This window comes from Arvicola amphibius, chromosome 5 (assembly GCF_903992535.2).
Source record: "Arvicola amphibius chromosome 5, mArvAmp1.2, whole genome shotgun sequence".
Taxonomy (NCBI): Eukaryota; Metazoa; Chordata; class Mammalia; order Rodentia; family Cricetidae; genus Arvicola; species Arvicola amphibius.
The window spans coordinates 82,698,519-82,714,940 of NC_052051.1; the positions used below are offsets into that span (position 1 = coordinate 82,698,519).

Below are 16,422 nucleotides of genomic sequence, written 5' to 3' on the forward strand. Positions count from 1 at the left end.
GAAGGAACAGACTTTGAGTTTTACAAGATGAAAAGTTATGGAGGAGGATGGTGATAAAGCTTGCATACTATAGAAGTATTTAATGAGATGTGCACTTAAAAACAGTGAGGACGGAGGCTGGAGAGATGGCTCAGCAGTTAAAATCACTGGCTTTTCTTCCAGAGGACTGAGGTTTAACTCCCAGCATGCACATGCTCACAACCAAGCATGACTCTAGTTCCAGGGCATCCAACGACCTCTTCTGTCCTCCACAGGTACCAGGCATACAGACAGTGCATGCAACCAAAACCCCACACACATAATACAACGAAGATGATGGTGATTGCTGAAGCTCCAGATTTATTGTTTTATGGTAAATTTCATGTTATGTAGCTGGGAGCTTAGGGATGGCAGCCTGGGGCTCGTGCTCTGCTGGGAGAAGCGGTTCGCTCCTGGGCTACCTGATCTAACCAGCTAGACAGATGGGCTGGCTGCTTTTTGGTTCTTAAATCATGGTAAAGCATACCATTTTTATTTTCTATTAAATGTCATGTTATGTGTGTTTCTTCAAGTGAGGACTGGGGAGCTTCTTAGAAGAGCCTGCTAGATTGCCCAGGAAAGATCCCCAGCAGGCCTGCACACCAGGAAACTTCTCCCCAGCTTCCTTAGCCCCAGATCTCCTAACTGAAGGAGGTACATCTGGAAGAGGATTGGCATTTCAAGACTCATTCTTACCTCACGCCGCTCTGAATCCCAACACCATAGCTCCTGTTAAAGACTTTGGGCATCCCAGTCAGAAGATGCCACCCATCTTGGCTGACGAGAAGGTAATAAGATTGAAAGCCCCAAGCCAGCATGGAGGGTGGTAAGAGATCTGAAAGGTGGGGAGAAGTGGAAGGGGGGACTGGGGGTTCATATGATCATGATAGGTTGTTTGTATGTATGCAATCATCAAGGGATTTAAAGGGAATAATCTAGTTCTTTAAAAAAAAAAATTAAAGTTCCGAACGACAAGTTTGCCATTTACTTCTCACTTCCTCCATCTCAGGACTATCCAGAGCCCAGTGATTAACACTCATAAGCCCAAATCACACTCCGACAGTACTGCACACTTTTATTTACAGAAAACACAAATAAAGCATTTCAATTTTCATTTAGCAAACTGATCCACATTTTTTGTCTTTTTTTTTTTTTTTTTGGCACAAAGAAATATCACAGAGAGACCCCAAGATCAATCAGAAACTTCTAAGATTCATTAGCCATTACTGGTCCAGGGGTTGCCACAAGACTCAGACAGACAAGCTCATCACAAACCAGAGAGAAAGGAAGTAGTCCGGGTTCACCTCACAGTAAAACCCTGCTCACCACCAGGCAAAGGTGTGCAGGAGGGGCAGGTGCCCCGTGAGAGGAAGTAGGAATCTGGGGCAGGAAGCAGGGATGGGGGAGGGGTGGTCGCTTTTCCTAAACTGGGAGAGCTGGTCCCTTTGTATCCATCCCTTACAACGAGAAGACAGTTGCAGAAGGTGGAAGTTGTGTGCTGGGGCGCCTCTCCTTGTATGCCTGTGCCTACGTGTGACTGTGTGAGTGGGTGTCTGTAAACACTATCCCCATCCACAGAGAGATTCAGCATCCTCTGCCCCAGTGAATCCCCTCAAAGACATAGTGCAAATTTCAGGGTCAAAGTGGCAAGAGGGAGGGGAGTGGGCAGGGGTAGGAAGGACACACAGACAGGATGGGAAAGGCAGGAGGGAGGGGAGTGGGCAGGGATGGGAAGGACACACAGACAGGATGGGAAAGGCAGGAGGGAGGGGAGTGGGCAGAGGTGGGAAGGACAAACAGACAGGGTGGGAGAGGGAGGAGGGAGATAAGGCAACAGTTTAAAAAACCGTCCATAGCAGGTCCACATCAGCAAAACCAGAGCCACCTGCCTCCCACCCCCACCGCACGTGGGTCACAAGAATGGTCGGAAATCGCGCTCCTCCACTAGGCTGATGGCCGGGTTCTTCAGCTCTTCCTCGGAGTTGGCCATTTTGTAGCCCAGCTGGGCCAGCACCTGCTGGCAGGCATTCTGAGCGAAGGCCACAATGTCATAGGAGAGGCGGAAGCGCCACTTCTCAGCCGTGGCCGCAGAGTTGCGCACTGTGCCATACTTGTGCTTGCCCAAAGTGGGGTCGCCCCGTGTATTGTTCTGGATCCAGCGCGCCACGTGACCGTCCAGCGGGATACCCAGGAATTCGTAGATCTCCTCTGTCTTCTTCATGGGGTTTCTGGCCAGATCCTCATAGCGCACTAGCATGTACTTGCCCTTGAGCCAGGAGGGCCGCATCAGGCCGGTGGACACGGAGCTGGAGAAATCCTCACACACTGTGGTGAGCTGTGTCACATCCAGGTTGTAGGGTTTCCTTCCTGTGCCATACCAAAGCCGCCAGAGTCGGTAGGTGTCCCGAAAGGTCTCACTCCGGGAAGCTAAGATGCCACGAGGGTCTCGTACCAGCTGGATGACCTTGAGGTTCAGCCTAGGGTCTTCCACCAGGGCTCGAAGGTCATTCACCTCAGGCACCCGTACAGTCTTGATGGCCACGTGGCTGCGCTCACGACAAGCTTCGGCTGCCAAGGTCAGGTTCAGCAGGCCGCACTTGCGCACACAATCCCCCTCCTCCAAGACCAGATCAGGGGACCCTGGAGGGTCGCACACTGGACGGGAGCAAAGGACCCTGCTGGCTCCTCGGCGGAACACCCTGTCAGTGGTGTGGTTGACCGGAGGCGGCTTGATATAATTCTCTAGAAAGTAGAGATCACAGTCATAAAGGCTTCTCAGCAGGTCCCGGCTGGCCCCAAGCATGACCCTACGATCTGCGGGGCTCTTGCCCTGGGTGAAGCGGGGAATGAGAGTGTTCTGGACGTGGTAGAGAGGCTCAAACAGGTAGAAGACATCCATGTGCTGGTTGAAGAGCTGGCCCACAAAGGATGAGCCACTGCGTGTGGTGGCCAGGATGAGGACGTGAGTCTTCCTGGAGAGGTTATAGGAGAAGGTGGGGCCCTCCTCACACAGCCGCTCTGCCAGTCCAGTGTCTGCCAGTCCAGGGCAAGTGTGGAAAGACTTGGCAGTGAACGTGCGTATGGCTGTGTACTGGATGGCAATGGAGGCCAGGGCAAGGAGGAGGACAGCCTTCCAGGAACATTGCATGGCTGGGCACCGTCATGGGGCTGCTGCTCCACGGCACAGGGTCTGTGGACAGAGCACAGCCAATGCTTAAGTGTCTCATATAGTCAAGAGTCGTCATGGAATCCAGGAAGACACCCAGCCCTGCCCACTGCTCATACATCCCTTAGGACCTACAAAGTCTGCACTGGATCGTCGTTTTCTTGGTGTCTCCTTGGAGTTTCTGAGAGCTAAACAGATAGATTCCCTGTGCCCCAAGAGCTAAGTAAATTGTGACTGCAGAAGCCTCCTAGAGTGAGCCCTGGTTTCCCTATGCCAACCCATTCACTGTGCCAAAGTTCAACTCCCCCAACTCCTGTATTTAGGGGTGTCTCATGCCACACCCTGCCCCTGCCTGTGGCTTCTGCCAGCATCTTCTGGATCATGAAGATCATTTTCTAATCACACAGGCTGATACCCAGCTTCCCAGACATTGTTCTTTCTACCCATCCTCTATCTACCCTCAGAGGAAGGTGATACACCCAATTCCTCCCCCGAGACACAAGTCCTAGAGAGAAAGTACTTGTGTCCCATTAATTCTAAGTTGACAGCAGAAGCCAGCAGGGCCAGAAAGTGCCCACATTGGGCCACGGCCCTTCTCCCTTGCAAAAGAGGGAGCCCAGCTACCTCTAAAGGGGGACTTCGAGGCACCTTTAGTGTTATAAGTCAAGTGGCCTGGAGCCGAAGAAGGTCCCAGAGGTTGCTGGGATGTATCTCTGCCCTGGACCCAAGGCTTGCTTCTGGCTGTGAGGCAGTGATGCTCACTGCCCAAAGAAGCTTCTCCTTCACCCTCCGGTCCACAAGAGAGGCTAGCAAGGGGCCATAGGAAGGTAGAAAGGGAAGTGCATGCCATGTGCTCACAGCACGCCCCAAGCCATCTTGCAAGGTGGCCCAAGAGATGCTGACTCAGTCACCAGGTCCCAAGAGATTCCAGGGCTTCCCCAGACCCAGGACCAGGGACCTCAACACTTACCGGAAAAGGACTGCTGCCCAGTGAAGACTCGGCTGCCAGTGTCTCAAATCCAGCCTGTCCAGGAAGTGCAGTGATCTGCACCTCAGGCCTGTGGCCAGCAGCTGCAGGGACAGTGGGCAGGTTGTGCTTGGGCTTTATTCTCCCCTCTCTTTACCCTACAGTCTGCTCCCAAGGCACAAAATGTGACTTTGCCTGCTCCCCTGCATTGACTCAAGGCTCCAGCTGATCCAGTTCCAGCCATGGGCCATGAAGCCCCAAGTTTCAAGCTGCAACCTTTATTGCCCACCCCTGCCTACCCACAACAAGCCATGATCCTTCTTCTGGCTAGCATGCATGCCCAAGTGCCTGAGGTGGCAGGCCCAAATGGGTTCTGCATTGGAAATGAACAGAAACAATGCTAACCTTTCAGAATTCAACTGGTCCTGCGATGGAGGCGGGTCATCCAGGCCTTCAGGTGGAGAAGGTAGCTCTGTAGGGATAGCTGGAGACAAGGGTCTTCTTTCAACCATGTGCGGCACACACAGCAGCTACCTGAAAGCCAAAGGCACACTTTACCAAGCCCAAGTAGAACACCAAAGCCAGCAGGGCTTTAGAGGGCACCTACTAAGCGCTCAAACAAGGCTAAGCCATTTACCCAAATGATCAGATCCACTCTGTAAGCAGGTCTGGGCCCACAGCACAGGCAGCAATACCTGCTGGGACCTATAGCTTTAACCCCCATCTGGAAGCTGTATACTTTCTCCCCAAGACGCAAGTCTTTCTCACGCTCAGACACACCTGGCCTTCAAACCTGCACCCGATTCACTGAGCCAGCATGGGAGGGACCAGAACCGAAGGGGAGGAGCTCTGAGACTTGGGAGGCATGTTCTCCTTTGCCATTATGCCTGTTATTGGATGGCTCGCGGCTGGTAGGTAGACTCCATCTCATGAGCAAACAGAGACACCATTTTGGATAGTCTTTCATTCCTTACAAACTGCTCTGGTAGATCATGGGCCTACTCCCATTGCTTGGGTGGAGAGTTCAAAGACCACTGTATAGCTCACAGCTGGGAACCAGCAGGGGCCTGAGTCCTCTGCAACTGTCCGGCCAGCATTCTAACCCCTTCACCATCGGCTCAGTGTCCCAAGGGAGAAAGGAGAGCCTGCTTGCCTGGGGAGAAGCACGGGGCCTGGGGCAGAATGGTAACAAAATAGAGGCTTGAGATCTGGGAATCCCATTTAAAATGTGAAACTCCACTACCACGTGTAGAAATCAGTACTGCATCACCACCGAGAGGCAGCTAATAGGGGAAGAGGCACAGTCCGGATTCTTGGGAACCTCTCAGTATGATCAAAGTCATGGTCTGGACAACACTCAACATAGCCCCTGTGGCAGAGGACGCTGCCCCATGGAGGGAGGGCTGAGAATAGTGGGAAGCCCTCTTTACTTTAATCTCAGGTCCCTGCCAGGTGCCCCAAGAGAAAGCAAGCACTCTTGCAGCTAGGGAACGCCAGCAACAACAGAGCCCCCTTTCTTCAGCTGTGACTCTACCAAACTCAGTCATGTTTCTTCACGGTCATCTACCAGTGATCTAGATCAATAGGCACTGACCGAAGACCACAGAAAGTCAGCACTCTTGAGGGCTCCCCTCTTCCGGTGTGAGTGCTCCACCCATGCCCCACCTCAAGGCTAAGAAGTCAGCACCTCACAACCCAGTTAGCAGAAAAAGAAGTTGAGGCTCCTCGGGTTACAACAGCTTTTTCAGGTTCATGCCCCAAACTCCTGTTCAAATCCATTTGCTGAATCTCCTCCAGTACAACCTCTATTTAATCCCCTTTGATCTGCATCAAGACAGGGTTCTTTGGCCCTTAGCACCCCACCCTGCAATTCCAGCTCTAAAGATAGAATACACACAGGTCTCTTCACAGGATAGCCATGCTTCTTGCCTAGGAGAAGAGGGGCAGTCCGAGCTCTTTCCCCAGTTTCCCTTCCCACACCACTTGGAGAAACTCAAAGGCAGGTCTAAGAGTTGAGGTTGTTCTCAGAGACGTGGTCCCCTAGGGTGAGACTTCTCTCAAGGTACAGCATGGTCACTGTGGGCACAAGTTTGAGATCCAGCTGAGGGCCATGTGCCCGCCTTCCAGGAGGGCAAAGGCAGAGCATGAGAACAGGAGGGAGGATGCTAGGACCCACTGAGCGTGTCCTGCTCTCCTGCCAGCCTGGCACAGCCAAGCCCAGAGCTGGCCAAGGGTCCTTGGTATGCCAGAGGCATTTGTCCTGGAAACCAGAGGCCCGGGGGCCAGGTCTGGTTTTTCCCAGGCAAGTCTTGGCTTCTACAAGAGATTTCTCAATGCCCTAGTCTTCCAAGACAGACTTGGGGGCCCATACCACTTCCTGGGTTTCCAGTAGTGGCCTCCCTCATTGGTGGGTCAAACCTTGGGCACAAGAATCCAGAATCCCACCTTCTTGTGAGAAGTCTAGTGCCCACCCAGGAGAAGGTTCCGACTGCAGCATCATAGTCAGGGGTGGAGGAGGATGCTGCACAGAGAAACTCTGATTTGCAGCTAAGAGCTTAAGCCAGCATCACACCAGCCTGTCAATCAGAGGGCACACAAATCGGCTAAGCACCAGCTGGGTCTGAATTCACTTTTGCAATCTCTAAAGGTGGCCTAACCAGAGCAGTGGCTGTAATTGACATGAAGTATTTATTCATACCCAGCACTATGACAAGACCTTGTCTTGCAATTGACAAGTGACCTCTGGCCCCAGCTCCATGGAACCCAGCAAATCTCTCCTAATTTTGCTTTGCTTTTTGCCTTAGGGAAGCACCTCAGAAATAATTACCTGCACCACTAGAGTCTGCTCCTATAGAGGCAGACCTCTGTAGGACTTTGCCCACCACTCCTTCCCAAACCACTTACCCTGCCAGAATTTTCGGCTCTAGACTGCTGCGGTGTTATTTCTACCTCTCTCTAGTGGCCAGAACTGGTAGTGCAGCCTCTTAGCTTTGTTGTGTTGGGAAGAGAGGCCTAATGGGAAGCCAAAGGTCCTGTCGGGGGTGGGAGGTGTGGTGTTGCAGATTGCAGGAAAGTGTGATGATGGCACCTCCACCCAAGTTCTGATTTCCGTTCCACAAAGAGGCAAGCAGCAACAGGCAGTCTGGCTCTACTCCTGACCTTCCCCACTGCCAGCCCCACAGTTCCCCGGGCTGGAGAAGCAGTGTTGTACAGAACGGAACTAGCAGGAATGCCCCGCATCTTCTGCCTGTCCCTAGATTAGTGACGCTGGCTCACACCTCTGTGTACCCAGGGTTTTCTTCAGATCTCTTTCTTCAGATCTTCGTCTCTCTACCTTAAGGACCCACCCCATAATCAGGGCCAGCTGAGCCACGTTCATATGGAACAGAGGGAAAACCCCCATGGACTGTGGGAAAACTCAAGTAACTCTCCAGGAGAAAGCAGTGTTCTGTGCCTGCCCTCCCCCACCAGCCACCAGCTCAGGCTCATTCCCCATCCCATCTCATTCTCCTCCCAGGGGAGGAGCTAAGAGGCTGTGGAGGGATGGGCGCTGCTTACAGTGAGCTTTGAGTTTATTATGTTTGGAAATAGTCGTGCAGAGTGACCTCATCCCCGGGGAAGAGCTGGAGAGGTGTCTGAAGACAACAAGGTTGGCCTCTGAAAACCATACTTGACACCTCCCCCGTCTTAGTGCTCCCTTCTTTGCCCTGGTTACACCGCCAATCAGCCTTCTCCTCCCCAGCTTTCAACACACCTGGTCAAGGCTCCATTGCTCTACAGTCAAGCACTAACCCTGAACAGGTAGACCTGAGGACAATGGTTGGCTGGGGGCTGCTGAGGCCACACAGGACCTGCAATAAGCAGGGCCTTAGAGAGACCAAAGCCTGCAGGGAGTGGTTGAGGCTATTCTTGGACAAGTGACTTCTTTCCCCAAAATGTTTTTCTGACAGCCTGGGGAGCAGGGTACAGAGAGCAAGAGAAATGAGCCTGAGCATCGGCCACCTGAACAAAGCCACAGCACAAGGACTCCGAGGCTCCGACGGCAGGGCACTTGGACAGGGAGGAGCTTAGCTGGAAGGCAACTTCAGGAAACTGCATGTCTAAACCCACTGTCAGCCCTGACCCACCATAGACGTTTGTTTGGTTAAGGTTCAAAAGGAAAACAGCCAGGGGATTTCTTTTCTCCCAAGGAAAATGAGGCGATGAAAACGGGCAAAGAGAAAAGAAGAGCAGGGAAGTCTGAAGACGGTGCCAGCTCGGCTCCAAACGCCAAGTAACTTGTGGGTTTATGGGGTAGAGCTTCCTGGCAGCCAATGGGAAAAGGAAAATAACTCAGCTACATGCTGTACAGGATCCATAAGATAAAAGTTAAAACACATTATTATAAGATATCTGGAGAATAGAGTTGGGATCATGAGATCTCCCAAGAGGTCTCCAAAGTCACACCCCACCAAAAACCCAACAAAACCCAAGGACAAGTTCCCTAGGGCTGTGTGCTGGAGCGTCCTTCAGAATTAGCAGTATGGCAGACACAGAGAGACCTTTCAGGGGTGATGACCAGCCCATGGAACAATGGAAACAAAGTGCTCCTCTTTGCTGCCACGCCTGTCTCCACTTTAACCACAGTAAGGTCTGCAGGTCTCTCCTGAATGATCTGCATGACAGAGCAAGGTGATTTGTGCCCACCCTCTGGAGTCCTTCAGCAGAACCAGACACTCTTTTGAGCATCTTCAGCAAGAACAGGTCTTACTGTCAGGGTTCTCAAGGTCGACCAGTTGTACAGAGGGTTACTAGTCCTTTTTCATTTTGCCATAGGCACACTGTGATCTCAAGGTAGGTCATTCCAGTACCCATGAGTGCAGGTACTGAGGACACAGGACACCCCTGGCCATCTCAAGCTTCTTCATAAAGTTGTCATCAGCCCTGAAGCAAAGACCTGCATGGGGAGTTTGGGTGGGAACCTCCTTCCAGCTGTTTGGCGGCTCAGAACCTTTAAACCAAATGCTCAACCCCTGCTGCCCTCTGTTGCTCTGAGGTGTGAAATGAGAGAAACAGAACAATCACAGATGGAAGCAGGAAGCAGAGGATAGGAACAGCTCAATATAGTGGGGTACAGACAAGACTCATGAAGGGGTGTCCTCTGGTGTGAGTTCAGTGACTAGCCTGGACCACTACAATCCTGGCTGGAAAATGTCCGCCTATGGGGCTATTCCCACCTGCAGGGACCTCAGCTGTAGGGGAAGGAAGTTACTTCTGTCCTGTGTCTGGTGGCCTGGGAGCAAGTCCTCCCTGACATGGGGTGAGTGACTGCCCTCCTGTGCAGACACAAGGGCCTAGTGTACAGGAACCCGAGAAGAGAGATGAGTCAGAAAGCTGGTCCCTGTCTCAGCCAGGCCAGCCTGTGAGAGGCGGAACTACTGCCCCAGCACTAGACGGAAAGGCCCCGGTTTCCTGTCCCGGCTCAGCACAGCCACGCCGGTTGAAATAGTACTAAGGCCCCACCCACTGGATTCTGGTTTGGTTTGGGCTTCAGTCATCATCCCAACTTCAAGGATGAGGAAACGTCAACACAAGCTGGGCACCACAGCTGCTGCCCTGCCGGCAGCTGACAGAGTGACCTCCTGTTTCTCCATCCTTGGATCCCTGTCTCTGGACACCTGCATGAGGCCTTCCTGCCCCATGTGCACAAGAGCCGGAGACTGAGAGTGAGAGAGGACAGGGCACCAAGGTTCACCTAAACCCTGAGATGACTATGGACCTGGATCCCACAAAGGGTTGATCCCGCAAAAACAGCTAGCTGACAGCAAGGCCAGGATGCCCATTCTACTGCAATGACCCAAGCCCTGACTGCAACCACAGAGCTTAGGCCCCAGGCCACATAAGAACACCAGCCAGCACCAGGACACAAGGAGCAGATGCAGGGAGTGCCAGAACAAAGGGGGCCACCCCAGATAAGCTCCTGACAATCATGACCTCACCATCCACCCTCTGGTTATGTCCCCTGCTGGGGACAGGGGCTACCTGCTGCTCTTCCTGAGGGCTCCCTGCCATGTGAATGGATCTAGCTATTTCATCATTCCATGCTGAATGACAAGAACAAAAATGATCGCAACTGGATGTGGCTGTTACCGTCTACACCCCACCTCAGGACTCTGGGGGAGCTATGACCTAGAAGCTACGACCCAATAATGTCACAATCCTCTGCAGCCAGAAAACATCAGAGCATGAGTTTATGACTACCAGGTCTGAAATTGCCTGAACTGGATAAAGGTCTTAGGCTCAAGGCCCAGAGAGGCAACCTTTCTCTCTTCTCCTAGACTGTGCCACCCAATCTGGTACCAAGCACAATCCTGTGTGTCTCCTTCATCACTTCTCCCAAGTAACAAGCAGAATGATAATCTCTGACTGCTACAGACAAAGACCTCTAGAATAAAGAGTAATGTAGGTATTTCCCAAAGTTCAGAACCATGGTGTGGCTGCCACGCATTACCCCAAGGGACCTCCTGCAAGCTCAGGGTGAAGACACGACTGTGTCCACTTCACATGTAAGACTCAGAAAGGTTAGATAATGGGCCAGAGAGATGTCTCATCAAGTAAAGGTGACTGCCACCGAGCCTGCTGATCAGAGTTTGATCCCCAGGACCCACGTAGTAGAAGGAGAACTGCCCACAAATTATCCTCGGACCTCCTTACAGACATGGTGGCACGCGCACATCTACATATGTACACACACAAGAAAACTAAGAATACGTAATTCCCTTTTTAAAGAAAGCACATTTAGGTGGCTGGATCACAATAGTCAGATGTGGCAGTGCAGTGTGGTGTGGGAGGGTCCCTATTCTCTGAACTTGCTATAAGCTTTCCACAGTCCATGCTGGAGAGTGAAAGCCAGACCCACCACCTCAGGCAGCCTGACCCTTTCTGAGCCTGGCACATCGAAGGGGAAGGGCACACCCAATTCACAGGACTCAATCAAATCAAGTATGGTGCATCCTCAGCACAGGGATGGGTCTGCAGCCATCACTCAATTAGTGCCATCTTCAGAATGTCAGCAACACAGAGCCATCTGTCATTTTCTCTAGCCTGCACAATCCTTGAAGGATAGCTCCAGGAATCCCTCCGTCAGTGTCGAGTTTGGGGCACCTCCCTACTCAAAAGTCCCAAGCGACTCACTGGCATCTCAGAGACTCCAGAGAAGAGTGGGGGCCTTGCCTTCCTCCGCAGCCCTGGTTCCCCAGCTCACAGCCCTTCCAGCTCCAATCATGGAACAAACACAAAGCGAGAATCTCTAAACATTTAGAAACTGCGGGAACCCTTTGCCCCCACACAGCACCATGGGGATTTATAAAGAACAAATCATGCCTGACAAACTTGATAGCTTTCCTGATAGAATTACAAGACTGGTGGATGAAGGAAACGCGGGTAGGGTAATATATCTTGATTTTTAGCAAAGCATTTGATACAGCGCCTCGAGTAATCTTACAAAATTAATTCAAACAGACTTGGCCCTCAGCTCTTGTCATGGAGCCTAAAGGCAGGAGGGGGCATGTCCCAAGAGTCCTGAGTGGAGGAGGCAAGGCCAGGGGCAAGGCCTGGAAGGCAAAGCTTCTGGGAGTGGGGGCAGGGCTGCCTGGCCTGTGCCAGGCCACATCTTATCTGACATCTTCATTAATGATCCTGAGAGAGGGAGCAAACAGTCCGTTAATGAAATTTGCAGAGGATATTAAATTGTAAGGTGTTGTGAACACCAATGAGGACAGCAAAGTGGTCCAGAGAGACCCAAGGCAGAGACGGGGTGGGGGTGGGGGCAGAAGGCAGTTGCCAAGCTTCTTGGAGAGCTAAAGGGAAGGAGAAGAACGGTCCCCCAGGCTGCTGTGAAACTGAGAGAGGTCACAATTAGCTTGGGTTCTGGCCTGACCGAGCAGGCAAACCCCAGGAATCTTATTTTGGCATCTGTAAAATAGAAGGGCCAGCAGCTAACTCTGTTGCAGTTGAGATAGCTGGTAGGAGTGGGCGGAGGGAGTTCAGGGAGCTGGGGACAGATTTCCACCTTATAAGAGAGGGCCCTGCAAGCCAAAGGTGTGCTACAATGAGAACGGGTTTGGGGAGGAGATTCTGCTTGTGTGCCACTGGCAGCCTGAATTTTCCTAGGCCATGCTCCCCAATACTGCTGGTGCTGGAACTGTTAGAATAAACCTCTCCCAGCCCTACCAGCTCCAACCTAAGGACTGTGCTCCTAAATCCTAATTGTCATAACCACGTGGACCAGCTGCTCCAGGATCGGGGAATGGGGACTGAGCCCTTCTCTCTGCTATAAGGTCCCTTTCTACCTATACCTCCTTTGTCCTAGCCCCAAAGGGCTCAGCAAGCAGCCCTTCCCTAGGATGCTGAAACAAAGCCATCTAGCCTTGGAGGGTTTCTTCTCACAGGTTTCTGGCCAGGCAGAGTCTCAAAAAAAAAGCCTAAATAAATCTATGAGAATAAATGAGTGGCTGACCCCCAGCAGTGGTGCCAGGGCTCTTCTCAAGCAGCCCTTCCCGGACAGGTGTCAGAGCACTGACTGGGACACAGGGGAGGGAGCCATGACACTCTCCCCACACACTGTGGTGCTGCCGTGGGTTCCCCGTTAAGGAACCTGACCTTCAGGAGCCTATTAGGAAGGTGTCGCTATGGCCCTTGGTTTGCAGAGAAAGGAACTGAGGCACTGAGTAGTCACCAGAAGCTTGGAAGCTGAACCAGGAGATCATGGAGGTCGTCCCCAAGGGAGAATCCTATCCTGTCCTGGGGGGGGGGGGGCAGGACCTTGTTTACCCATCTCTCTTCCCAGCAAAGAGTTGGTCCAGCTGCACCACACTTGTGGAGCCTTATTTTACTATATGTTTCCCTTCCTTCCCCCAATGCCTCGCTACACCGAGTCCTCTGAACAAGTCTGTTTCCATGGAAACCATACAGTGACTCAGGGCTTCGGGACCTTCTCATAACCAGATTATGACTATCAAATGCTCCCTCCTCGCACACTTTCAGCCTCCCAGTGTGCAAGGATGGGGCACAGCAGATGGGCAAGAGGGATCTGGGGGGCAAAGCCAGACCTCACTGAGAACCTGATGCCCAAGGATACTGCACACTCAGTGGAACAAAGACAGATCCCTCCTCCAGGGCAGCCTAGCTTACTTCTATACTAGCACCCTCAACCTAGATCCTCTGGAGCCAGGGCCCTTGGGAGAGGGCACAGAATCTACATCCTCCTCTGAGCAGAACTGACATGGGGGTCAGGGTAGAGGGAAGCAGGGTAAGGTAGGGTGCTCAAATGCAAAGGGTCCAAAGCTCCACAACTGCTCAGCAAAGAGGATGTGGATTCTGGGTGGGGGAGGGGAGGGGTCTGCAAGGTGCTGGGGAAGGGGAAGGGGGATGTGACCTCAAAGCCCCAGCAGTGCTGGGTGGATAATTAGCAGTGGCCTCTCACTTGCACAGCCCACAGACACTGAGGTCTGAGCTGGTCTTGAGCCACTCACCCACCAAGACCAGGGACGACAACAGCAAGCAATGAAAGTTTAAGGGGCCAGGCTCCTGTAGGGATCCAAGACCCAAGGGCATATCCACCCCCTCCTTTCTTCTGCAGCTCCCTAAAGCCCCAAGAGGGCAGGGAATAGAATAGATTGGAAGCTTGATCTCTCCCTCGTGAATCCAGCGTGTGAGTCATGAAGGCAGAAGCACTTTGAAAAAGAAACAGGGTCATCATGATGCCTAGAAGTGTGGCCGTTACTGGGGACTGGAGCCTGGGAACTGCCTGCTAGCTTAGGTCTCTTTGTGAGACAGCCCAGCCCCACCTAAGGGACTGAGGAACCAGGGAAACCAATCTCACTCCCTGGTCTATGAGCTCCCTGTCTATTTGCCTCTTACACCTACTGGTATCTTTGGCTTTCCAAAGCGGCTCCCTGCCCAGCCAGGATACCTGCCTCATGCCACCATCCTCAGTCCCTACTGTCCCTAAGTTCCACAAGATACCGGGCTGAATTCCTGTCCCTGAGAGGACATGCACCTTCCTTGTCCCAGCCTCAACCTCTCAGCCATCAGCTATAACATCCCTGGCACCTGGATGCCTGGATCCCTTGGTGCCCAGGAGCCTCTTGTTTAGACAGTTGTTAAGTCCATCAGGAAGCCAGAACTAATATTGTAATCCTGAAAAGGGGCAGGCCTGGAGTAAGGGGGAGGTGACATAGTGAGGCCCTGAAATCAGGCCAAGGTGCCCCCACTAGCAGAACCATGAGATCTTACCTTCCTTAGATAGCTTAGCCTTTTAACGCATGGGTCCCAGATAGGGTCACAGTTGAATGTTACTGTAAATTCAAACATTGTGTCCCTCCTCTTTGGAGCCTGAGAGGAACTGACCAACACACACACACACACACACACACACACACACACACACACACACACACGCTCCCGGTTCTACTCAGAGAGGAGCTAGGGCTATTTTTGCGGCGGGGGGGGGGGGTAGAATTCTGCACGGTCAGACAGACCTAGCCTCCTAAAGGCCCATCCATCACAGCATAGTGAGAGCGGATGCATAACCGAGGCTAGAAGCAAGAAGCCTCAGGGTATAAACCTGGTTTGGAAAGTTAGAGGAGGCACCCGAACCTCAGTGTTTCTGGCAGCCTTGGCAGCCACGAGTCGGGCTGTGAGATGGTGAACCAGGAGCAGACGCCCGAGTGCGTTCCGCAAGAGAAAGGAAGCCCCGGGCTTATCCCAAGTTTGCTGCCCTCGCCAGATGGGGGCAAGGGGGGGCTGGGGCGATCGCTGCGCTCCGGGGCTAACAGTCCAGCCATGCTCTCTCAGCATCTATCACTCTGCGGCCCCACACCACCGCCTCCGTGCACCGCCCAGAGACACCGGCCCCGAGATAGGGGCGTCTCCCGCCGCGCCCGCGCCCCTCCCGGCTGCTGCGGCGCAGTCCACTCACGCCTGCCCCGGGGACCACGGGACCCGGCCATACCTGGTGGCGGGCACGCTGGAAGCCCCTGCAGCGCCCAGCGCCGGCTCCATCCTTGGTCTAGAGTCAGGCTCATTGAGAGCCTGCGGGTGGCGGTGGCGGAGGCATCCTCCTCCTCCTCCTCCCCTCCTCCCGAGCCTCTTCCTCCGCCTCCGCGCGTCCCCTCACGGGCCCCTCTCCATGGCCCGGAGGGGCTCTAGCCTGGGGTGGCTGGTGAAGCACAGTGTCTTCTCCCGGGCGGAGAAAGAGAGCGATCTCTGGCCAGAGGGGCGCAGGATCAGGGACCCGGACCCTGAGCACTGCAGCCCCAGGCTCCGGAGGATAGTAGCAGCCCTGAGGCCGGAGCCTCGCAAAGCACCCTCCTCGCGTCCCGGAGCCTAAAGCGGCAGCCTCTGCTTCAACCCGGAGCTAGCGGTCGGCAGGCGCTGCGGTCCCGGCTCCACCCCCAGCGCCGCCCGCCCCCTCTCCGCCCGACCCCGTCAGCGCGCGCCCTTCCGCCCCCAGCGCATCCCAGGCCTCCAGCGCTGGGACACCCCCTCTAGCAGGGCTCCCGGGCCAACCCACCGGCGGGCCGGGCAGCCACGCCCACCCCGAGTTGAGAATGTCAAGCGGCAGGAGCACCGGTATCTCTTGGCCTGCCCTCTCTCCCGCGCCCCCACGAGGGAAGGCACATGCTCTATTTATGCGGCCCAAACCTCTGTATCTCCAAATCTGTCTACAGCCACATCCTGACCCTGTGTTCCAATCGCTATCCTTTCTTCCGCCAGTGCAACCAGAGCAGACTCTAGAACCCAAAACTGGAGTCCATATTCCACCACATACCCCTGCCCACCTTTGTCATGCTTCTGCCACCCGCAAGTAGAGAAATGTTTCACTTGCCCCAGCGCCTGTCTTCCCTTCCCAGCCGGGTTCCCGAGGAACTGGAGGTTTTGTGGGACATTCCTTTGCTGGAGGAAGCATTCCACCTTGCTCAGTCCCTTCCTACGAAGCCTCCCTGGTGGAATCAGACCACAAGCTGTCCTTGTGGAGCCAGGGCCGCAACAGAGCTCTGCCATCACCGTGGTCCTTCATTCTCCGCACAAATACCTACTGAGCATCTCCCGCTTGTCATAAGCACCAAGCACTAGCCAGTGACAAGACAAACAGACCCCTGAACTCTCAGCATGGCCTGAAGGAAAACCAAGGTAAGCTGGCAGAGGAATGCCTGTGGCCCCTGGGCTGGCGAGGAAGGGAAATCCACATCTGCTCATCCACCACCAAAGCTTCCCCACATACACAACC

The 16,422-nt window shown here is 53.6% G+C and overlaps 1 protein-coding gene across 1 annotated transcript; it reads right to left on the reverse strand.

The window, feature by feature from the left end:
* Nucleotides 1-1,073: 1,073 nt before the first annotated feature.
* On the reverse strand, nucleotides 1,074-15,515 carry Chst1 (carbohydrate sulfotransferase 1). Its single transcript, XM_038331012.1, has 4 exons — nucleotides 15,145-15,515; nucleotides 4,557-4,685; nucleotides 4,155-4,255; nucleotides 1,074-3,208 (listed from the first exon to the last, which is right to left on the reverse strand). Exon 4 carries the CDS (start codon nucleotides 3,164-3,166, stop codon nucleotides 1,931-1,933), a length of 1,236 nt encoding a protein of 411 aa, XP_038186940.1. The 5' UTR covers nucleotides 3,167-3,208; nucleotides 4,155-4,255; nucleotides 4,557-4,685; nucleotides 15,145-15,515; the 3' UTR covers nucleotides 1,074-1,930.
* Nucleotides 15,516-16,422: the final 907 nt, after the last annotated feature.